Raw genomic sequence first — 24,066 nt, 5'->3', positions numbered from 1 at the left:
ACAGCTCACAATAGGTTTTAGGTATAACAGAACTAGAAACTGCTGTTGTGGGAATTGTCAGCAGTGGAAGCCAAAGCAAAGTGTTTTAGACACTCAGTGGCACCTTTATTCCAGCTGTTACTTGTTGACAGCCTGTCCTACAGTCCTTGTACAGGAGGCCTCGCTTCTTCTCTGAAGGTCTGTCATGAGACCATCTTGCAACTCAGCTCTCCCACCCAATAATAAATAAAAACCAAAAAGAACAAGTAGAGACAAGACCTTATCCTGCACACTAGAAAAACTTCAGAAGGGATAATGTAACCGTTCTTGTTATCAGATCTGCTGCTCCAAAATAATAAGTTACAGCAAAACCTTAGAGTGCACTGTAGGCTGCTCAGGAACCACTGAATTTGTCAAAATGCATTTACTTAGAATAAAACATAATAGCTTCTAAAGGCAGTAATTTCCTATGCCTTACAGGTACAGACAAACACACATACTGGTGACATGGGTTGATTTACTCAATTATTGCAAAATACAATACTTTGCAATCGATACAGAGCAATTCTATTCAAAAATTATTAAATATGTGGTAAATATCTGTGTCCTCTTGTGATAACAAAGTAAAAAAAATTAAAGTTATAACAGCTGGAACATCAAGTGATGATCTTCACAGAAGAGTAACAAAAGAATTGGTCGAAACCATGCTCAAAATATTTAATTAGACGTGGTATATGATCTATGCAGCAACCTTAATACTGGAATTCAGTACTCAACATGAGCTCTGGTTCATTGTATACCCCTATTTTAAAACTCTCCATTTTTATTTAATTTGAAGTTCTATTTGAAGTTCTTGCCACTACCCTCGGCTTACACCACACTGCCTCGAATTAGCCTCCCTTCAATGACTGACATTGATGGACAGCCTCTGGAGGGCCAATTCCAATCTCTCCATAGCAATATGGGAGATCACTGGAGGACAGAGAAAGGAAAGAACATCAGAAGCAGGAAAGTAGGAATGAGAGGTTGTGACAGAACAAGGAGTTAAAAACAGGACTGCACATCCATGACTGTTACAAAACACTGTACAAGCAGCAGTACTCACACATGGATGCTTGTTGCTAAACAGCTAAACACTGATTTGTCATTATAGGTGTTACACACATACAGAATTCAGCAACAGCACAGTAGTTGATAAAACTGAGATCACTAATTTTACAGCAGTGATCAAAAGCACCTTTCCAATGCCTTCCAGTGCAAAGCTCACATCCAAAGTGATGGGCTGAAAATACAGTTGTCAGTCAGTGCAGGACCTGTGAGAATACATGCGAATTTCAGCCAGAACTACTGACAGAGGAGACAAAGTGTCACTTACCAAGCAGCACTCGAATAGTTTACTGAAGTTTCTCTTCTCCCAAGACATCTCTCTTTTAAAGAAAGAAAAAACCCCAAACCCAACCAAAAAAACCCCAACCAATCAAAAAAAACCCCAACCAATCAAAAAAAACCCCAACCAATCAAAAAAAAAACCCAAGCCCCCAAAACAAACAAACAAAACAGCAAAACCTGAACCAACACCATCCCAACCCCCCCAAACGAAACACCACACAACAACCAAAAAAACCCAACCAAACACAAAAATTTAAAGTAAAAAACTTAATTGGAAATAATTTAAATGTGTTGTCAAACAACATTACTTCAAGGCCAAGCTGTTGTAATTGTATACAGAAGTCAGCTTCCAACAAGATGACACTTCAATATTTCTCTTTCCAATATTTTTAGGGTGCAGTTCAGCAATGTGAGCACCAGGTCTGCATTTACAAAAGGAGTGCTTGTTCCCACAGGCAGGCAGATGTTGTACTTCAGCATCTGTTTACACATGTAAGCTTTGTATACATAGTTGGTGTGTATACCCCTTGCAAATACAAAATAGGCTCTCACATTGGAAAACCACAGTACTTTAAATACCTAAACCATTAGATTTCAAATCTCTTGCTTTGGTATTGAATCAATAGAAAATTTACAATGCCATTCTTCAGTCTTACACAGACTGAGTTTTTAACCAAGGAAATAAAAAGTAACAAGTCTCAGTATCCAAAGAAATCTACAAATACATTCATCAGTATGTAGTACATTACAAATACAAAGGCAATATGTGGAATTGCTATAGTATGAATGAAAACCATGTAGTTGTAGGAGAGCCTGAAAGTCTTCCTAGCATATTTTTCCATGTAACATTAAATGTCACTGCAACAATGATGATATAGCAGCTTCTACTACATTACTTTCCAAGCTGTACACTCCATGTTTGATTGAAAAGCAGGGTAGGAAATTAAAGGCCTCTGAGGAGCTCAGCAGCAACACTTAAGTGCATTGAAAACATTGATAATCTGTGGCACATAGGAATTGATGGATTACACAGGATACTTTTTCTATTTACAGTATCATACACTTGTATAAAGTGTTCTTCTTTAGTACCTAGCCTGTGGCAAAAAACAGTAACATTAGTCAAAGAAAAAGGTAATCCCATTTTCTCATAAAGACTAAGTAGCTAATGTGTATTACTCATCTTTGCTTAAACTACCTACCCCTCTGAATGCCTTGAATCCCACAATTTAATTGGCACTTAAACATTTTGATAACTTAATACAGAAACTGATTGCTCATGATTGCTTACCTCTTGACTTAATCATTACATTCACTGCTGAAGAATTATCCACTTTGCTAGATGTCACAATTAATACATTAAAAAAACTCAAAAGAACACCCAGACAAAAAGTAAAAAAAACCAAAAAAACGAAAAACCACCCTTCAAGAAAGAGTGACTTTGCTGTTGAGTAGCTGATGCATGATAGGAAACACCACAGCAATGGGGTCTATCACAGTGGCATCACGCTGCCTCTCAGACACCAAAGACTACAGCAAGTCTTCACAAAGAATTATGTTTATGGAGATAGTAAGCAACTCAGCTTCAGCAAAAAACTTATCACCAAGCTCAGTAGGGCATCTGAGCCTTCAAAGCAGTTTCTGATATCAGTCTGAAGACAAAAGGATTTCTGGGTCCAGCTATGATGGAAGCAAATAGAAAGAAGTAGGAAGAAACTTTATACACAATGTAGTATAGATGAAAAAAAGACAAATTTACACTTGAAAATAGAAAAATACTACAATAGAGGAGGAAAACCAATGAAATAACATGGTCTTTGTCACTGAGGACAGGAGTATACTAGGAAGCAGATTTTTATATATGTATTTTAAAAATTAAAAATAAAATGAATATGTATGACTAAAGCAAGAGGACAATGTAGAAAAGAAAAACCTGTGTGTTTGAAGATCAATTTCACATTCTTTACAGGAAATCTGGACCCATTTCCTTCGTGGTAAAACCCTGACATAAGGCCTAAAGAGCCTTTAAATAAAAGCAAGCAATACGAAATTTTTAAATACTTATTAACAGTTGCATGGGAAGGTTTTGTTGTGAGACTGAGAAAGAAGGGCAGAGTTGCTTTTAGTCGAAGGGTTGCATACTTTTCTAGAAAACAATACAGTAAATCAAACAAAAAAAAAATCCAATCAACTATGCCAACTGACTATCAGTTTACTAACCTTTGGGTTTAAGTCCTCAACTAATATATTAAAAATTAACTTGCAACACCTGAACACAAAACAGAGAGTACCTGCTATGATAAAACGACATTTTTTTTCCAGTATGCCCTTCATGAACTTTTGGTGCTACATGCTGAGGAAACTAGATTTACATCAGTGAATGGCAAGTGTCGTCAGGCAACGATGTGCACTACACTGGTGGCTCCATCTTCATCACCTCCTTTTTTAAACTTTAATTCAAAAATTGATCTTCCATTTATTAACTCAGAGCCAGGTCTAATCTTCTTTGTCACTTCTGGACACACTGTAGGATGTCTTTAGATACCATTCTTATTTCTTGCCAATTCCATTTGATACTTTTGATTTGGAGTGTCGATTCCTCTTTCTAGATGAATGGCTTTCACTGTTGACTGAATGTTTTAGTGGACTATTGTCAGCACCTGCTGAGAAATAAATATTTATTTAATATATATACGTATTTATATAGTTGATATTGTCAAGCTTCCATCTGAAAGGCAGTAAGGCTTTTCAGAGCTACAGTGTTTACAGTATGGATTATTTCAGGCTAATACAAACTGGTGATACTTGTACTCCATCTAGTGGCCTACTTTTTTAAGCCATTCTTAAGACTCCTGTAAAATTCTTCCCCCCTCAAAAAAATCAGAAGTTTGCTATAGCAGAGTACAGTAGTGAAACATCTTCCATTTTAAATAATATCAATAATTAAACCTCCCCATTTTTCTTAGTGGCAGGTACTACTACCAGAAATTTAAAATTATGTAAGCAAAGTATTTTAAGGGTCTTTTAAGAGATTTCAGTCAATGTTTCAGTCTTTTAAATGACAGAACATGCTTTAGTCTGGGAAAAAATGGAAGGCAGTGGGCACCAAAACAAGAAATCAAAATGTGAAAGAAGCTGAAGCATGTAATTAATTAATTAACAGGAAGTTACAGAGAAAGCGTTTTTTTGGTCAGATTTCTCTAGCATGCATAAATGAGAAAAACATTGAGTGCAAATCATTTTTCTCCAAAATATAAAAGTCCACAAATTTACTAAACGGAGAATAAACATCCAGAAAAATAATTTGTGAACTATAAAGATCTGCTGCAGGTGCTTTTCAAGCATGATACATAGGAAATATTTTTAATTTGAAAAACACCTGGAACATAAACTCTGACAGGTAACTTCTAGGTGTGAATTTTTGACATTTGTTCAATAAGCAAGACCACACCAAAAAGCCAATGGAGGAGGCACATAACTGACCTCTAATGTAGGGAAAAGAAGTCAGAAAGAATCTGTCTTGGCTTAGTGCAGAGAAAGCTGCTTATGACCATCAGCACTGCACTGACAAGGCAAGTGTCAGAAAGAACACAAGCTCCAGGGTACATTGCTGACTACTTCTTGACAAGCAAAAATTAAAGTACAGCAAATCAAACATGCAATGTTCAGAGAGAAAACCTGTCCACAACAGTTATGAAATGCATAATGCTCTACACCTACCATAACAGCCTGGAGTAACACCAGAAAAAAATCAGTTGACACATTAAAAAATAAACACATTGCCAAGAATTAGAATTTAAAAGAGAGTAAAGAAAAATAGCTTTGCAGATGATTTATCTGCATTGGTCCTGCAGGGATGTTAAAACAAGTCCAGCTGAAACTAGGTAAGTTTCTCAAGCCTCATTTTCTAGAGCTGAACCTTAATGACACCATTTCAGGAATACAGCTACAGAAGTATCAATACCTCTGCTGAATTTAGAATGAAGCCAGGAAGCATCTGGACTGTATGGACTGTCTTCACTTTCTGATAAGGTCTGCAAAAACAAGGACACAGGTCATTGGGATATTGATGGTTCCTGTTATCAGTACTCCTCTCATTTGCAACTGGACTTATAAACTGTGGCAGAAGTCCTCATAAAACATTCAGACAGTACTTTGGACTTTTCCCTTGCTAGTTACAATGCACCACATAGATGATACAATAAGAACTCACCACTTGCCATGTGATCTGTTGTGTAACCAAGTATTCTTAATATTCCCCTAGCATTCCACCTGTACAATGGGAACATTAGCTAACCATTCATCCTTGAATGCTTTGCTAAAATTACGGCCTCATTTTGAGTAACTAAGAGGACAGCATTCTTTAGAAACCACAGTGTAATTTGGGATCTGTCCAAGGCCTGCTGAATTCAGAGTTCCTTCTATTGACTTCAGTTACACTCTACACCATCCCCCCTTATCCCCATTTCTGCTAACTCTGGTAAAGAATTCCAATATCTACGAGCTTTGGAGTCTTAACTCTGGAATAAAAAAAAAAAACAACAAAAAAACCCAGGCTTCTTTTATATAAGTACCTTTTCTCGGTGGCCGTAGTATTCTGCATACCAAACCATACCATATAAACACAGGAAAGTCGTAAAGGCCTAAACAAGGGAGAAGAAGAAAAAGAACAACAACAATAACAAATCCGTAAAACTTTTTCCAAATTCCTTGCTGATTCAAGGGCTCAGAGTCCCTGGAGATGCCACATTTAGACTTTCATGCTCTGTTTCTCCCTGCATCTTTTGTCAGGATGAGTAAGACTCGTGCATCAACTTCAAGCTGCACACAGAGCCTGCCACTGTGGGGTATGCAGAACAATTCTCAATGGGAACAGGCAAATGCATCCAGATCACCCACAGGTAACACTGCCAGCAGGATTTCTGTCCACACTCTGTACAGTCATCACTCAAAGGCAGTTGGTAGGCACTTCTAGGTATATTACCAGTATGAGAGAAAACCAAATTCTCCTTCTCCCTGCCCCATGCTTCAGGCTGGGTTACATACTTGGTTTTGTGATTTGCTCTGAGAAGCAATTTAATACTTTTCTCCTCTGAAGTATCAGGAAGAAAATCACCATGCTAAATAAGAGAACAATAAATTCTGACTCCCCATCACCTGTTCAAACTGTGTTCCCAATTAGAAGGGAGAAGCATTTATCTGTCAGCCCATTATAAATGCCTTATTTTTCACTGACCATGAAAAATGTGTTTGGCATCAGAGTTACAAGTCTGGCAAGACAAATGTCCATTTACTGTTACAAAATGGGCATTTCATGCTGCATTTGCAGTAATCACACTGAAGTACAGAAAGTTACAGGCTTAGTGGGAATGATCTGCTTGATAAATGAGGGTCATTTATGTACTTGTAAGACTTTAGTGTGGTGCAACACGCATTGCTTATTAACACTATCCATTAACTCCTGTTCATTTCCAGCGGGCACTACAGCAAGCTCCAAAGCTAGGCTCAATCGAACTGACATCATCTCTCATAAAGATAAACCATCCTATAACTACTGTTTGTTTCATTGTTAAGCACCAGTAATCTGCTATGTCAAGAAGTGAGAAGTTAATCTAGTCCCTTCAAAGGTAGTACTAAGCAATCTAGCATTTGTTTTTACTAGGACATGCATAAAGCTCTTTACTAGCATTGCCCCACAATGATCCCCTGCTGCCAATGCTCCAAAGAGGAAGCTATTTAGATGCTTTCAATGCTTTTGTCATGCCTTATGTTTCACATGAGAAATCTCACTTACCACACAGAGAAGCCAAAACACAACATACAGTATTTGTGTTTTGGAAAAAAGATCTTGTCCAAACTTTATGCACACAATAGCTTCGAGGAAGGCAATTACCCTGTGGGTAAATGAAAGCAGGGGGAGAGTGATTAAAAACACTAAGGCTTTAACTCACATGTTCACAACTCAGACCCCAGACTGCCAACTCTAAACAAGCACTACCCTCTAGTGAGCACACACCTCCCTGACACCATCATTAACTGAAATTCTTGGACAAATGTCTTTTTCTTTCTGTACTTTTCTCGGCATAAACAACACACAAAAAGTGATTGACTGGTAGTTCACTGTTCCATGGGGCTCCAGGGAACAAGGAGTGTGTACCAATAGCAGAGAATCTTCAACTGTGCATACCATTGTGCTTCAGCTCTCACCACATACAAATTTCTTTTCCATGCTGAACACCCAGCAGACTCCCTTGATGGATGAACTAGAACTGTGCTTTGTTTATTTCTCCACTAGATGTAAATTTACTACAATTCTAAATTGCCTAGTTTGTTTGCTTCACATATATTTCCCGTATTTTCACATATGAGAAAATTAATATGAAACAACATTTGAAATTCTCTGAGAATCCATGTATTTGCTCTGGTTTATCTGTAAACTCAGGGCCACAAGACAACCTCAGAGGATTTGGGGAGAAATGTGAAAGGAAAAAATGCAATTTTTACTTTCCTCTCCTACATTAAAAGAATCAAAAAAAGTATCTCCATCTCTCTCCCTGCTACCAGGTGTTTACATCTTTTCAAGTTCAAAGGCTATGAAGGCTTGTCCACCACTTGTTTATGAACTCAAAGTTTCTATTGTCTGCCGTGGAAATAAATCAGGTTCGTATAGGTCCTGAAGAGAAAATTACGTATGTTTAAGAATACAAATGTAGGAAAGTGACACTAAAAACCTGCATGAAAATTGTAGAAAACTGACTCATCTCAATCTGAAGCAAATAATGAAAAACACTATTAAAATTTAAAGTGTGTTACTTAACTTGTTCAATAGAGACTTTAAGGTTGTACATCTGAGCAATGCATGAAAACTCCTCCCCGCCTACTTGCAGACACACTTAACATCAGGTCAAGTGTTCCAGTCTCCCATGCCTGACTCTGCAGGACACATTCCCTTCCAGCACTCTCCATAACCAGTTCACAAAAATGGCACTGCTGCCTTCCAGGGAAGATTCAGTTTCCCCCATGAAACAGGAAGGAAAATGTGTACTTGACACTGGTATTGCAGAGATAGCCCTGGTACAAGTAACAAATCACAGCCTTCCCTGTACTATTTAATGTGACTTCCAGCATGATGAGTGGGGCCAAAACTTAAAACTGTGGCAGTAACACCCAACTGACCAATACCCCAATCAATGAGATGCCTATTAGCAAAAAATTGAGAGCAGTATTACTCTCTTGAGCCACAAACTATTTTTCTTTCTTGGTTTTATATTATTCTTACTAATCCAGCTGCAGAGTAAAGAAATCATGAAACCAAACTACAGGAGTGGGAAGAGAAAGACCACCATCAGGAAACAAGCATAGGGTTATGATATACTCAAAGGTATAAACAAAACAATAGACTATTTTCAATAAGGACTCAAAAAAAAAATACAGCTGTTTTCCCTGAATTTATACATTCTTTCTGTTACTCCTGTCAAGAATACTTGAGTTAAGCACATTTTACAATAGGACAGCTATTACAGTTGATAAAGTGGTAAATCAAGAGAAGACGGATGCTAACAGTGAAAGGTGTTAGTCTTACTGAAGTAATGTAAGAGTACTGCATAGAACTAAATTCATTCAAGCAAAATGGTCTTGTAACATCCTAACAGATATTCCTTTTTGAAAGGTTTCATCTTAATGAAAATAGTGCAATTTCAGCAGGGCTGTTGCATGGGCCTTGTTCATGCTTTCCATGATTTACTGTACATCTATCAAGAGCGATCCAATAGTTATGTCAAGTTGAAAAGTTTCCTACTAATGAAAGGCACTAATTTTTATTATACCCATAGTCAGGCTGCTTAAAATTCCATTTGTGCCTTTAGAAGTGTCTTGGTTACCACAGATATGAATGCTCTATATACTTTTTTAAAATTGCTTCAGAAATTATATTCTAGATAGTTAAATTACTGGAAGATTTCCTCTTTTTCTGCAATCAACAAGAACACTAGTGATACTCAGTTTTCTCTAGCAGATTACATAAGTAAGGAGTAGGAAGGAGAATACTTTTTCCATACACGTTTCCCACTATTAGATCAGACTGTGGATGAATGTTCTATTGCAGTTCTTGTTAAGCAATCCTACAGACATATTTGTGTATCTATTTATTGACACATGTGACATTAACATGTTCAGTGAGACTTTTGGACCACGGATGATGGGTTCTGTAATCCTTAACAATTTTTCAGAAGCAACTGTGCAAGCTCTTCATTTAAAGGTATCCTCTAAGAGAAAAAGAGATTGCAGCCAAGGTCATCATGGTTCGTAATACACTCGGAGAAAGAGTGGATAACCATGGCTTGTTTCACTGTCCTCTGCTGTGATGCTGCTAACAGCAGCAATATCCACCTTGGCAGCCAGGGAAACATTACTCTCACAACCATCAGGCAAAGGCAAACCATAGAGGCAAGAGCTTTGTCCCCACCTGACTGAGAATATGGGCAGAAAGGCCAATGGTACTTTGAAGGAGCCTAGCTTTATCCAGCAGTTCCTAGCTCTGCCTTTTGTTGTCCTTACTCATTCCATCATTTCCCATGTTCTACCTCCAAATTCAGAATTTCCCTTTCCTCTGAACTTGCAAAACCAAAACAAGACAAGGACTGGCTTCATGGGAACTGCCTGTTCCTGTGCTGGACCCATCCTTAACACCTGTCCGAGTGCTTCAGGAATGCCACAAGAACACTTACCCGAACACCCAGCACTGAGTTCCCACTCTCTTGCACTGTGTGTCTGTGAGGTAAGCATAGTATTGCCTGAGAAGGGAAGCAAAAAAATTCTTCAGTGAAGTTGAAAGTCCCCAGAATATTTACATTTAGAAAAAAACCTTTTTGTTACAGATGTATCTGTAGTGAAAATGAAGTGCTGATGGTTAAATTTACATGCAATCATTCTGGATGTCTACCAGATGGCTTCAATTCTAGTAGGACAGATTATCACATATATCAAATAGCTTGAGACAACAGAAAACAATCCTGAGAGCAAGGACTGGGAAAGTACCCAAACTAGTAGGCTAGCAACATTTGTCTCCTGCCTCTCCACTGAGTCTCCAATTCTTATAGGCAAACTACAACAAAAGAATTAGAGAATTCCTCATTTTTTTCCCACAGTTTGTCTTTTATTTCTTAACAACTGCATTTTCTTGAGAAATGTAGGTTTGAATTTTGAAAGAATATGGCTATTCCATATGCTGTTTGAATGGTCTAACCACTGGCATATTTTCCTCTCAAGAACAGTAGAATTTTTCACTATTTTGAAAATAGTATGGAGACCATTCTGCTCTGCTCTCTATGCTCCAGAAATTTAAGAGTTTAGAGAAGGGAATTCCAAAGAAGTGGAATCAAAGTTCCTGTTCTTGGTTTCTGATTTCCACTGACAGATGGGGAAGACAAATGTTATTAGTCCAACAATACAAGGACTGCTAAAGAATAAAGACTTCTACAGGTGTGCAAGTGCTACAAAGAAAAAAATAAACCCTACAAATTCACCTATAACAAGAGCTCCCAGGGTGTTTAATGTGATTTAATTAATAGTGTGACATCACTGCACATAACTTAAGACAGCATTTGAGGAATAAACCAATTCATGGCTGCCATTTAACTGTCCAAGGTAACATCACTTTGGACATGAACAGGGAATTCTCTGCTTCTAACTTCAGATCTGTGTACATTCTGTCTACCGCCAACTATGTAACGGTGAAAAAAAAAATAAAGGGACTTTGCTAACAAGGTAAAATCACACACATGACCAAAACCAGATTTATGTTCCTATCCAGCTGTTAATGCTGCATATATACGGTTCTGTTTTTACAATAAGCTACTGCTCCATCACAATAAGGAGCCGTTAGAAAAACCAACGGCTCTATTTTTCCTGATCTTCACTTTTGGAAGCACCTGAGTCATTAACTTGAATACTTTCACATTCAGTCCTCAAGGATAACATATGCAGCTAACTCACAAAACAGGGAGATTCTACACGAACAGGAGAAGGAACAGACTGGCTCTACATCCCTATGGCAACACAGTTGTTTATGTACATTTTACCTCATTAGTTTATTTGTCAGGAAATACATTTTATTGACGAGAGATAATTGCTTTGCATTTCACAGTGGCAAAAGCATACATTTTGTGAAATGTGCCATACTTATTCACAAACTATATGTAGTTCTTGGATGCCTAGAAGTTAAGCTACTTTAAACTGAAAAAAAACCACCAAAGCAAAAAAATTACCTTACAGTGGGTGCTGTAATGATTCCTATGAAGAGAATTCTTCCCCAGCTTAAAGGGTGGCTTGCTTGGAACACAAAGATATGTTTCAAAAAGAATGTGTTCAACTCAGTTAGCTAGATTAAAAAAAAAGCTAGTTAATAGTGTTCAACTTATATAACTCCTAATGAGTTAGTGCAGAAAATGTGCAAAGTTTAATACAGAAATTAAAACACAGAAACAAATCTATGTCCTACTACAGCCCTGCTGGTGAGATTGGCCATTGGAAGAGGAATTCTTTTGCTAGGACAAGCAAGTAATATACTAGTAAAACAAATAATTATCTTCTAGAAACCTCCATGAAAGTATTTTCTCCCTTTCCCAAAACTCATTAAGGGACAAGACACTAATGCACACTGTAGAAGTTTTCTGATAACTTGCATATCCTAAATCAGGTACAAATAACGAAGGCAATTTTGGGAAAGAAGCAGAAGAGATCATATATGAAAAAAACCCCAAATTTCAAACAACTATATCAAGTCTTTCTGGTTTTCCTTTAAAACACTAAATTAAGGAATTTTTAAAAAATCACAAAAGTTTTAATTTTAAGTTTTTAAAGCATTTGTGACACATATAGTATTGCTGGATCAATAACTATTCTGAGTATCATTGACCCATTCAACAGTCAATGGGAAAGGAAAAAAAATCCAAAAAAGAAAAGCAAACCAAACACTCCCCACACAAACCAAACAAACAACCCCCTGCCACATAACACAACAAAACAAAAATAAATTAAAATTCCACCACCCAAACCCCACTGTCTAGCAGTTTTTAAATCTGTGTCAATTGCAAAAAGCCAGTATAGCAATCTGTAACATAAGGCTTTTTCCACAGATTCTGTAATTACACTCCTTAACTACCACATAACTCCCATGAAAGTGCATTAGCAATTCATTTAACTGTGTATTTCAATAACAGACATACATTCCATCAGAACATTTTTTAGTCCAACAGAGCCAACAAGTAACTGAGCTGAAGACAGCTTTGATTTCACAGAATTTATTTCTTACCTGCCAAATAATCATGAAAAGGTAGACTCCAGCCACTCTCTGAAATGAAGACTTTGGGTCAAACCAGCGGACATAGGTCCAGCTGGCTGGGGTGAACTGTAATACAGCTCTTTTGATTTTCCCTGTGGTTGTGTGAATGTCCCTGGAAAAAAATAATGGCTGGAGTAAATACGAGGAATACACCAGAAGGGAAAAACAAAAAGGCAACAGCCCTGTTACTGATGTTTCTGAGGAACAACCACATTTTTGTGATCAACAGCAGAGATCTTCTCAGACACAACTATGTACCAGGTAAGGGGGAATTGAGAGAAATAATCCACTAAGCATTTCAGTCAAGGTGCATATTCTGCTATAAAAGTCCACCCTTCTCTATCCTCAGTCAATAACTCAGTAACTAACTACAAAGCAGATTTTATCATCCTCTTCACAAAGAAACAAGGACAGCAATTCACAACTTCTTTGGAAAATCTAGAGGTTATTTCTTCCAAGTCCACTGCTCTTACCTCAAATACTCCTTGTTCTAGACCTCACTTATATCAGTCCTTCAGGAATCTGTCAGATTCATTATTCATTATTTGTATAAGGGGCTGGCTCCACAGGTTTAATAATACTATACCCCCAGCACACATAAGCCCCGCTGTTCTGATATCAGATGCATGTGGACCTCCTGGAGAGGTGTGATAGCACTGTGAAAAGCTAGAAAGCATTTAAATTCCATTTAAAAAGAAGATTTTAATGCAGGCTCATCTGACATGTATTACTGATTCTTGCTTTTGATAATATTAATTCAGATGAGCAACAGCATCTAAAGGATACAGAATCCAAGAAAAACTCAGAGCTTCCTCTTCTCAAGGAAGACTAGCAGGACTAGAAGCCAGTTTTCACCCTATTATTTCTTTGGCCCTTCTGGACCAAAAAAAAAAAAAACAAACAACAACAACAAAAAACAAACAAACAAAAAAAACCCCTCAGATTTGATATTTCCAATATTTGTGTTCTTCTAGAGAGAGCTACAAGAAAAAGCTTCTCATTTCTGCAGCACCAACATATTACAGATCAGAAAAATCTACTCATACATGCAAAAGAACATGAGGAAAAATTATTCCACAAAGACAGTAAAGACTAGTTGTGCCACTGCTGTTTAAACTTTCAGTGAACTTTCTAAAACCAGAAGGACCATCAATTCTCATAGAAATGCAGGAAAACTGAATTCAGACTAAAGGCTGGATGGTTCTTGTAACAAATCTGTGAGTAAAAAAAAAAGCAGTACAGAAATTCACATAAGGTACAAATTTGGAAGCCAAGATCTGAGTTCCTTTTCCATCTCTCAAGGCAATTCCCTACACTTGACCCTGTCTCACCTACAACATTGGTAACGTGCAGACAACCATGCTTGCTATCAGCTAGCAGGAAAGAAGGCAGGAGAGGGGCAAAAAGCTGTGGAAGACACCACACCTGGACAGCTAGGAAGTGACACTTACTAGGCCATAAGCTTTTGCCCTTTTACACAACAAATGGCTCTTTATTTCACAATTACTCCATTTATTTTAGAAGGTCAGCAATGAGGTAAGGCAATTCATAGCACAGGTACTATGAGCCCTATGCCCCTACTGCAATTACAACTAGTGCTGACAGACTGCCACACGAATTCATCATCAGGGTGAGACCAAATCTAGTTTAAAAATGTACAATGTGCAAACCATCACAATTTGTTTTGCTCCCTGACTTCCTCAAAGTTTTATATATACAAAACAAACTGAAAATGTAAATAGCTTTACTATTTTGTATTGTCCATTGGCATCAATGCTAGTAATTTAAAATTGCAAAGGAAAATCATATATAGAGTCACGTTTACAAAAATATGCTGTACAAGAACATTACTATGGCATTGATATTTAACATTTAAAATAAAATTACAGCACTGTTAGCACAGGAAGATTCCATGCTATTTTTATACATGTAAAACAATGTTTTAATTTAGACCTACTTGAAGCTTGCCCAGTGATAGGTCCTCATCTCCAAGAAACGACAAACTACCATGCCCAACCAGATGCCACCCCCGTTACAAAGCAGGATGTCCAAAATGACTTGATCCCACCAGCATTCAGCAAAATTAGGCAGAAGGTGCATGAAGAAGAGCTATAGAATACAGCAAAAAGATTCTGGGTGAGGCACAGCAAAGAATTCATATAAATTCACTTTTAAAGTACACATTCAAAAATCAGTTTTTCAGTACAGAGCAAACTTCAAGGGCACGAGTCACTGCCACTGAAATTTGATGGAGATCTCTCCATTAACTTCAGAAGGCCTTGAACAGAACCCCCACAAGACATCAGAAGTTTTCTTCTCACTGTTTCCTGCTGAGGCTATGCTGTATATAAGGATATCATGCAGCTGTTGGCCTCTCAGACACAATACATTAAAAGAAATGTATGGAAGAAGCAGAATTACTGTGTTTCTTGGAGGAAATAAGGTGGTTTGTGCTTTAAAAAAATAAAATTAAGAGAATATTTGTTTCGTTTTTGCTAAATAGTTTTAAGTAGTATGTTTTCTAAACCAGCAACAAGATGCAGCAAGTAAAATGGATGCATTTGCAATAGCTGTCAGTAATAAAGCATGGTGGTGTTCAGGACATAAGACTTCTCAATTGCAAAACTCTATTTTCAGGAAATTAAGTGACTGTAAAAAAATTACGAGTTCAACAACATTTCAGGCAACATTTTAGCATGCTTTGCTGCTATACTTGATACAGAATGGCTCAAGGAGTTAAGAGGACATTCCACTCTACTGATGCAGTGAGGGGAACAACTGGCCAGAGTTAAGGCAATATATAGACATATTTTACCAAGAGCTAGAAACAGATTTACTGCTTCTCTTTCTCCTTTAAGAAAAATAATTTTACTCTTATTCTATGAGAAAAATCACTGCAATTAAAAAAAAAAACTGGAAAAGTTACCTATGGACAGGAAATCAAGACAGTCATGTGTTAAGCAGCCCCTCTGCAATACTCAAGGAGATAACAAAACAAGGAGATAGCATACTAAATAGTACAAAAATAGTACAATTCTTGTCAGTTAATGTACACACACTGTAGCTGTGGAAGATTGTTGGTATGATTTTGTAATATTTGTTAAGAGATGTAAGCATAAGGTACTGAAAAAATCAGATTTAAGAAAAGAAACAAGAATAATGTTTTCAATATACATCAAGAATGAATGCTGGCCCATTTATAGCACGTTACAGTGACTAATACTGGCAATGACAATTCCTGTGAAAACCCTTGCAAAATTGTATCAAAACCACTTGTTTTTCTTTGACAAAGCTATGTGAATTTCAACCTTTTCAAAAAAGAAAATTTTAGTTTCTCTTCAGGAACCAAGGGATACAGTGTTGTTCATTATCCTGCTAAAGTTTCCCTTTCATCTTTTTAATTAATTTAGTCTGAGAGGGGCGATAGCATACAAATATCAGTCAGATCCAGGCAAAGACACCAGAAGTTACAGATGAGGCAGCAAAACCCAGAGCACAGGTGTTTGCCTGACAATCTCTAAGGTTCTTTAGCTGCTTTCTCACAATGAGAGAAAAAGGTCTGCCTGCTTCCCAACTTTATTCCAACAGTGTGGAGCATGAGCCAAGTTTCCCATTTCAGAACAAGGAGTTGGCTGAAATCCATTAATGCTAATAAGAGATGCTCAGCTAAATCCCTATGTAACTGCCCTGATAACTTCTGGAGGTTTCTAATTACTCTCCTGAATTATGTAATTCATCCAAAATCCATTTGAGTGGTGATAACATATCTGTACTTTGAACATTGTCCAACATATTGTCTGCTCCAATAATCTACCTTCCAACAAGGGGAATACCAGACACCTGATGCTGTGTCAAACTGAAGACGAGGGTTATGTGATGAACAATAAGAGTATGAGTGAAATAAATTCAAATACATTCTTTTCCAGAGGGAAAAAATTAGTACAATAGCTAAGGTGTTTTCTGTGAATGGGTACTAGTGAAATCCCAATCTTAAGCAATTTCAGAATCACTTAGGAAACACAGTATCCCTCAATGCCGCAGAATAAAAACACGTTTTGAAAAGGAACTCACTGCACCAGGATTTTCAAACTCAAAAGTTTAATTTTAGGCAAATAAATCCTTATCTATGTTTCTAAATTATAAATACTTTGTCAGATAAGCCAAGCATTCTCAAGACAGCAAGTTTTACAGAAAACTGATTTTAAAGACAAAGTTCAGGTGTTTACATCAAGATCCCTCAACTCCTTTTCCTTTGTACATTATGCATGACTATACACAATGTGTGATATTGTATGTGAGGTAAAGGGAGGGTAAGAGTAGATCACAGATATTGCAAGGTGAAAAAGGAGAACAGTTGATCTGAATCAGGAAATATGTGAAGTAGAAAAAGTAGCATGATCCCCATAACAGCAGAAAATAAATTATGAATGGCACAAATAGGCTGACCTAGACTTCTGTTCTACTCAAGCAGTAATAAATCACTTATCTAAAACCCAACTTGCTGTTACCTGCTCATTCAGCTGCATCAATTACTCAGCATCTGGTTTATAAGACTTAAAATGTAAATCTATACTGAGAACTAGAGAGCCATCCTTCTAGTAACATTCACTCTTCCCCCAAGAACAATTCACATCTCATACCTTTGCTGGTAATTAAGAAAAGAGTGGCCTACCTCAGTGAGCTCCCAGGTGATGCTAATAGTCCAGCACAGCCCATAGCTGCGAATCAGCAAAGCCTTCATAGCCCAGCCCCAGAAATGTCCAAAAGCAAATATATCAAAATGGCTGAGGATTCTCTCCCAGGTGATAACGTGACAGTTCACAGCATACTCCTGTTATGAAAAGAAAAAAACCCAGAACAAAATTACTCCATCAACACACGACTTCAGAAAGAAGAAACCTCTTTCCATCCAGTGCAATTAGTCTGAAATTGTAAGGGTATTAAAATTAGCATCATTTTATTTTCATATCCTTTTAAACTGTGGCAGAAAACTTCCAGTATTAAGACTCTGTGCCATCACAGTACAGCTCTAATTTAAAGGGAAATAGAATAGACCTTGGTGCCTGAAGCAGCATGTATTTCCTAAGTGACAAAGAAGCAACAAAAGCAATAACATCAGTAACAATAAAACCAGCAAACACTACTCCAGAAAATATTTATTTGCCTTTCTTTGGAGACTTGATTTGAAATTACCACCTTTCCCAATATTCATGCTGTCTGGTATTCAGATGTGACTCATTAGTGGCTAATCCTCCCCAGTTTTGAATGTAATGTTACTCATGTCAATGTTTACTTGAGTACCTTTTGTGTCTTATTTTCCTCACGAAAGCAATTTCCCAGAACCCATTCATATTGAGGATGTTCAGTCACAGGCTTGGATTGAAAAAAAAATTTAGGAGAAGATCAAAGGGAACTTGCAAACTTTTTTTTCACAGATGAGCAGCAGATTCTTTAAGAACACTAATTAATATTCCAGCCACCAATGACAAAGGAACTGAGTTCTCATAACATGATGTACAGCAAGTGCTAGAAATCACTGCCCAACAAGAAAAAAAAATTGTCTGCCATCAGGAAGCTGCAGCTGTGGGGTTCTGTCTTGTCACTGGACACTAACTGAACTATTCCTAAGAAGAAACACACACTTGAAAAAAATCTCTGCTCTTCAATCCTCCTAAAATACACATTGCCACCTGCAGGTGACAACGCAGCACTGCTCAAGGCCGTTGAATCAAGAAATCTCTTTCAGGCCAGAACTATTGCTAATCCCGCACAAATGAACATCAATCAAGTTGAAAAGGAGATAGCAGAGAAAGATTTAAATCCTGGCGACCACAAGGAGAAGAATGCACAATTTCATACAAATCCTTCTATCAGCAGGCAGCTCAGTCCCACTATGGGATGATAGGAGTTGTGTAGGTCACTATAAGTAACCCTTACTGCTGCTGCTTTCTTGTGCGTGCCTGTGCTGCTGGTCAGAGAAAGGTGCACCACTTGTTCTAAGGGTGGTAAACTTGCAGCTTTAGTGCACCAAGAGAACTGAAACTGGCTCCTTTGCCAGCATGAGAAGCACAGAATACACCACAGGAGGTGCAGGCTCCTTGCAACACCACAATACCAATGATGAGTGAACACAATGAGGCTACTCCAAAAGTAAGGATTTTTCCAGAGCTCTTGCTTTTTTTGCTTCTATTTTTACTGGGGCTTTTTCCTCTCTATCTCATTTTTCCAGCTGCAGTTCTGCCAGCCATACAATGAAAGGTGCTGAACTTTTTTTATAAATGCATACAGCTTTGCTAGTCCTGTGTAAGCCTCTGCTAGACCAAGTTACAGCCTTCATTACAGCTGCACTTTGAAAATTTACTCCAACTTTAAATGACAATATCTGGATTGCAAAGCAGACCAGGACAAGTTTCCACTGACTCCTACAGTCAGGGAATGTGCTGTACTGTGGTTCTGTGCCAGTAGTCCTCCCTTAGTTAGAATCTATTTCTAATTTAAATGACAGGAGAGCCAGGTGAATCTGACAAACCAACAGACTCCTTGTCTCAGCACCCTTTTGTTGCTCAGCAACATCACTGATGCCCGTGCTAGGGCTCCATTTAGCCGTATGTCCTCCCCCCATCTTAAGGGCAGGCTGCCCTCGCCTTTCCACCAGCACAGCTGGTTCCTGCAGAACCCAAAGTCACAGCCCTGGAGTTGCACAGCACATACTGCTGACAGGCTGATGTACGATATCTGAAGCACTCAGTTTTCCAGGCAAGGAGCCTGCACACAGCCCTCACTATCAATCAATGAACATGAGCTTACTGCACTGTAAAGATTTCCATTCCCCCATGTGCTACAGGGAAGGAGTTTGCAGCCACTGCTGATGAGGTGCTGTGCATTGGTTTGCATAAGCAGTGAATTGCCACGTGTGAAAGACAACCAGTCAACTTCCCGACTCAGAAGGCATGAGCCCTATAAAAGCACCTAGTATACAACAGGTAACCACGGTAGACAGATACACAAACCCAAGGTCAAGGAAGCATGTTGGTCAGGTGCTGAGGAGTAATTTGATGTGATAGTGAGGAGGGCAAGATTGGCAACTCTTCCCTCTCCACGCAGCCTCCTCTTCTGCTTGGTACCCAACTGCTCACACTGTGTTCTGCTTGCCACCCTGCATAACTCATACCCTTCTCCCAGGCCTCCTTTTACAAGCTCAGCTCTCTGCGTATGTGTCCCCACCTGAAGGGGAATGTTCTCTGTATGGAAAACTCTTTGCAAGCTGCTCAGTAAGCAGAAGAACAAGTCTGGCTTTCTATGCCACTCCAGATTATGGTCTGGGGAAATTTCCCAATGGTAACAGCATCAGTGCTCAGTTGCTGACTGACTGGAAGAGAGCAAAGTCCTGTAGTTGCCATACAAACACGTTCTCCATAAGCTCCACAGCTCAACAGTAATGTACTAAGCTCACAGCGACCAGATGAGACCAAAGTTCTTTGAGTGCAGCACTGTGGCATCAAAAACCCTGATCAAAACCCTTGATCTGAGACACATACCATACAGGCTTCATTCAGATACTACCTTGCTAAGTCTATTTTCAGTATCCAAAGCCATGCCACTGCAAACATGTATCATATTCCAAATTGCACATTCATCCAAACATCTACATTAGGAAAAAAAAATACTGAGAAGACTATTTTCCATACTAGCTCATTTCAATGTAAATAAATTGTTGTTGACACAAATGACTTGTTGACTCTGTCAAGTATAAGTACAAACTTGCACTGCTCATGCCAGCAAATTCAGATTTACCCATTGCCACTCATATAAAACATGCCTAAAGTATGTACAGTAAAGTACCATGGATACATACCATAATATCTGCTTCCCTTGTGGCGTATCGAAGATTAGGGTCCAGCCAGTACATCACTGCTTTTACCTGCTCGAAGTTAAGGAAGAGCAGGAACACGAGGAACAGAAAATAGAGCACACTGAGACCTGCAAAAAGACTCAGTTTTAAAATCATGGTCACTCACAAAACTGCATGGAACACAGAGTCCAAAAAGCTACTTTGCAACAGTTGTTCTACAAATGAATTTCTATATGCAGCAGCTACACGCAGAAAAGCTGAAGAGACACCAGTGAGATGGCAATGTCTGAGCACTCAGCTCTTCATATCCCCTCCTGTGACAAGTGATACAATACATGAACAGTACAACTGCACGAACCCAATCAAAACAAAATCAGTCTCATCAGTTTAGACATGCATAGTACAAGGCTGTGATCAGGAAGCTCCTTAGTAAGAGATACATTAGGATCCAGGATTGCATTAGCTCTGTCCCTATGTTTTAAGTATTCTTGGTCTCATTAATACAAGTCCCTAAGCCTTTACACATTCAACATAAGATTTCAACATAAAGATCAGTCTAATAATGCCACCTGGCAATTCTGAGCTATGCTGGCAATAAACAGTATTATAAATGTCAACCAATGCATATCTGAGTTAATTTTGTGAGCTGGAAAATTTGCTGCTTGAACCTTTTAAAGATAATATTATTATTACTTATTTTCACACCACTATAAATTATGAAACACAATTGCATTTGGGAGTGCCATTTCCCTCCTCCAGTCTGAATAAGGATTTTTTTTTTAAGAAGAACTTATTAGAAATTGAGTCCTAGGTGTAGCTCTGTGGGTAGCTGAAGGTTTTGCTGGGACCATATCTTTACATTATTCACAAGCTCACAGATATTCAAGACCACATTTGGAGGAGGCATACAAACATTACTTCCACAGCCTCAAACCTATTTGTATCCTACAGCAAAGATTAATGTGAATAAACTTAGGATCTGCCATCCAAAATAAACTGCAGCAATTCTAAAAAGGCCTTTTGAACTATAAGCAGGACTCACATGTTGATAGCACCCAGTGCACACCAGAAAGGAACTTTAGTTCAGAGACATACACGTGCACAGGAAGTAGCTATATGGTCCAGTGCAGTCCCTCCCAGAAACAGGAGGGGAACAGATGTCACCCAGCCAGAGGAAGCACAGCCTGCAGGCCAGGGTGCATCTGGAAATGTTGAGGACACACCAGTCCTGCCCTTCATCTACCAAAGGGGTCTGAGAACTGAAGCACAGCTAAATGAACCATGCCAGAAGAAAGAGAATTACACAGGGAAAAATGTTGCTCCTGATTTTGCATGCAGCCTTTTCCTAAAAGTACAGGGGTCAAGCTCTGACAGTACCAACATTGAGAATGACCTTTACATGTGGTGAAACTTGAAGTGAGCAGCAGGACCTGTGTTTCTCAAACTTCCCAAGAAGCAGTTTTGTTTAACAAGTACTGTCTAATCAGCAGTATCCTCTCAATGTCAGCAGATGAGTAATCAGCTACTTTGGGAAGCTACTTATTTTTAGATATAAGGTGGCAGGAGCCACATTCAGTCTGCCTAAAAAAAAAAAAAAAAAAAAATCAAATGTGCAGTCTAGCATATGCTCTGTGAACCCTCAATTACTTGAAAATAAAATTCCTCATGATTTTGCTGTGTAATTCAGATGTTTAAGGAGCAGGATTTCACTTGTTAGTTTAGTAGCTAACGGAATTATTTTTCATTCTATTAATGCAACTAATATTTACAGGTACTTTTAATGAAATAAGAGTATGAATGTATACATGTCAAGAATATTAATAAATGTTAACCTATGAATGATACAATTTAATAAACGTATAAAGTAATTGATATTGGCATATTTTGCCAATAATGAAAAGAAACCACCTACTGAACTGGATTTAGAAGTCAGACAGTATATGCAGTAGCTGGGGTCGGAAGAGCTGACAGTAGGAAAGGTGTGGGGGAAGGAGACTGGGAAGCACAAAACAGGATTAAAACAGAGTATCAGAACGAATGATCCTTTATGGTGATTTCATTTACACCATCATGACACAGAGTAATTATGATGATATTCCCAAACATAACTAAGAACAGATTATAAACAACTGCTCAAGAGTGGGAGGAAAGTAACATCCACACAAGTTTGATGCACAATTATGTTTCATGACAATTCCATTCATCAGAAAGCTTAAAAGGTAGGTCCTGCAAAATCAATGCAAAAGTCAGAAACACAAACTTACCAAAAACCATCCTCCACAGAGCAGGGTGAGGACGTGTAAAGGGTCCTATAGATGGCAAACAAAAAACTTATTAGGAGACAGTCAGTAAGAACCACAACATTTATTTTTGAGTATATCGCATACAACTACTTGGCACGAGCAGGGATCAGTTCTTCATCAAACTATGTAATACACCTGAAAGCTGGAGCTCTATGCTGTTAAAAAAAGAAATAACAACAGATTTCAGAGTGGAAAAAGAAGACTGCCAGTTGGTAACATGAAGACAATTTTTCATGGTTTTTATGGAGTCATGTTCAGAACATGTTCAGCATGCTGTTTGTGCAGCAGACACCACATCTCAGGTGTCACCTGAGGATGTCCTGACCTGGTTTCCAGACGGCAGCTTGCTCTCAATTAAGACATCCCATACAAATTTGTCTGTGTTAACAAAGAAACATGGTGCTTAGCCTTCAGAGCAACAAGAAATGTTACCAAAAGGTCTCCTGAAATTTCCAAACTGAGCATCATATATAGCTGACAAGAAGGAAGAAACTTATGCACTTTTTCAATGTAAAATTATTTACTTTAGAGCCAGTGATGAAACTGATTTATTAGACTAAAAACATCTCAGCTAATGTGAACAGCAGAGAAGGTAAAGCTGGTGAAACTGCAAAACATCTAAAGATGAATCACACATTTAGGTAGCAAGAAGTGGCAAACAAAGCACGCACAGCACACTCTTTCACCACTGTCCGCATAAAGCTCCTTTTTCTCTGGCATTCAGTTTTTCAGGCAGAATTTTGTGAAAAGTGTGCATATAGGATTTTTAACATATGGGAAAAACATATCCCAACTCTGCAGTACAAAGGTGTCCTGAACACGATCACTGTTTTTTCCTGAACGCTGCAAATTGTGAGACAGTTTAGACTTGACCCAAGAATTAAGATTTTGCTGACAGCAATAAGTAAAAATTAAAAAACCAAAACAGATAAGCCAGGTAGAAGCACTTCTTCCACAGAATTAAGTGGCACAAAAATGTTCTTACATTTTTACATTTTCTGCTCCTCACACAAGTACCAAAACTTTTGTCCAACTTTAACTTCTACTGAGAAATTGTGGATTTACATTGTAAATGCAACTTAAACCATTTATATCACTATCTTCTGGTAAGGTGTTGTGTCTGAGCATTTTTAGAATTACAATTCTGTTGAAACACACTAAGGCAAAGTCCTCCTAAATATTATTTAAGGGTCTGTTAGCATCAT

At 38.1% G+C, this 24,066-nt stretch overlaps 1 protein-coding gene across 2 annotated transcripts in view; it reads right to left on the bottom strand.

The window, feature by feature from the left end:
* Positions 1 to 476: 476 nt before the first annotated feature.
* Positions 477 to 24,066, bottom strand: part of PTDSS1 (phosphatidylserine synthase 1) — a 29,379-nt gene continuing 5,789 nt past the window's right edge. Inside the window, exons 3-13 of one of the 2 annotated variants that reach the window (XM_014879812.2) lie at positions 22,823 to 22,867; positions 20,562 to 20,686; positions 17,379 to 17,537; positions 14,664 to 14,815; positions 12,677 to 12,818; positions 11,631 to 11,743; positions 10,092 to 10,157; positions 7,160 to 7,259; positions 5,940 to 6,008; positions 5,330 to 5,399; positions 477 to 4,028 (exon numbers count right to left, since the gene is read on the bottom strand). In XM_014879812.2, the coding sequence (XP_014735298.1) occupies positions 3,916 to 4,028; positions 5,330 to 5,399; positions 5,940 to 6,008; positions 7,160 to 7,259; positions 10,092 to 10,157; positions 11,631 to 11,743; positions 12,677 to 12,818; positions 14,664 to 14,815; positions 17,379 to 17,537; positions 20,562 to 20,686; positions 22,823 to 22,867 (1,154 nt within the window). In that variant the 3' untranslated portion in view covers positions 477 to 3,915. The remainder of the gene's footprint in view (positions 4,029 to 5,329; positions 5,400 to 5,939; positions 6,009 to 7,159; positions 7,260 to 10,091; positions 10,158 to 11,630; positions 11,744 to 12,676; positions 12,819 to 14,663; positions 14,816 to 17,378; positions 17,538 to 20,561; positions 20,687 to 22,822; positions 22,868 to 24,066) is intronic. The other variant, XM_014879813.2, reaches the window with a different exon arrangement.

This window comes from Sturnus vulgaris, chromosome 1, assembly GCF_052056855.1.
Source record: "Sturnus vulgaris isolate bStuVul1 chromosome 1, bStuVul1.hap1, whole genome shotgun sequence".
NCBI classification, from domain to species: Eukaryota; Metazoa; Chordata; class Aves; order Passeriformes; family Sturnidae; genus Sturnus; species Sturnus vulgaris.
This window is presented reverse-complemented; position numbering and strand designations above follow the sequence as displayed.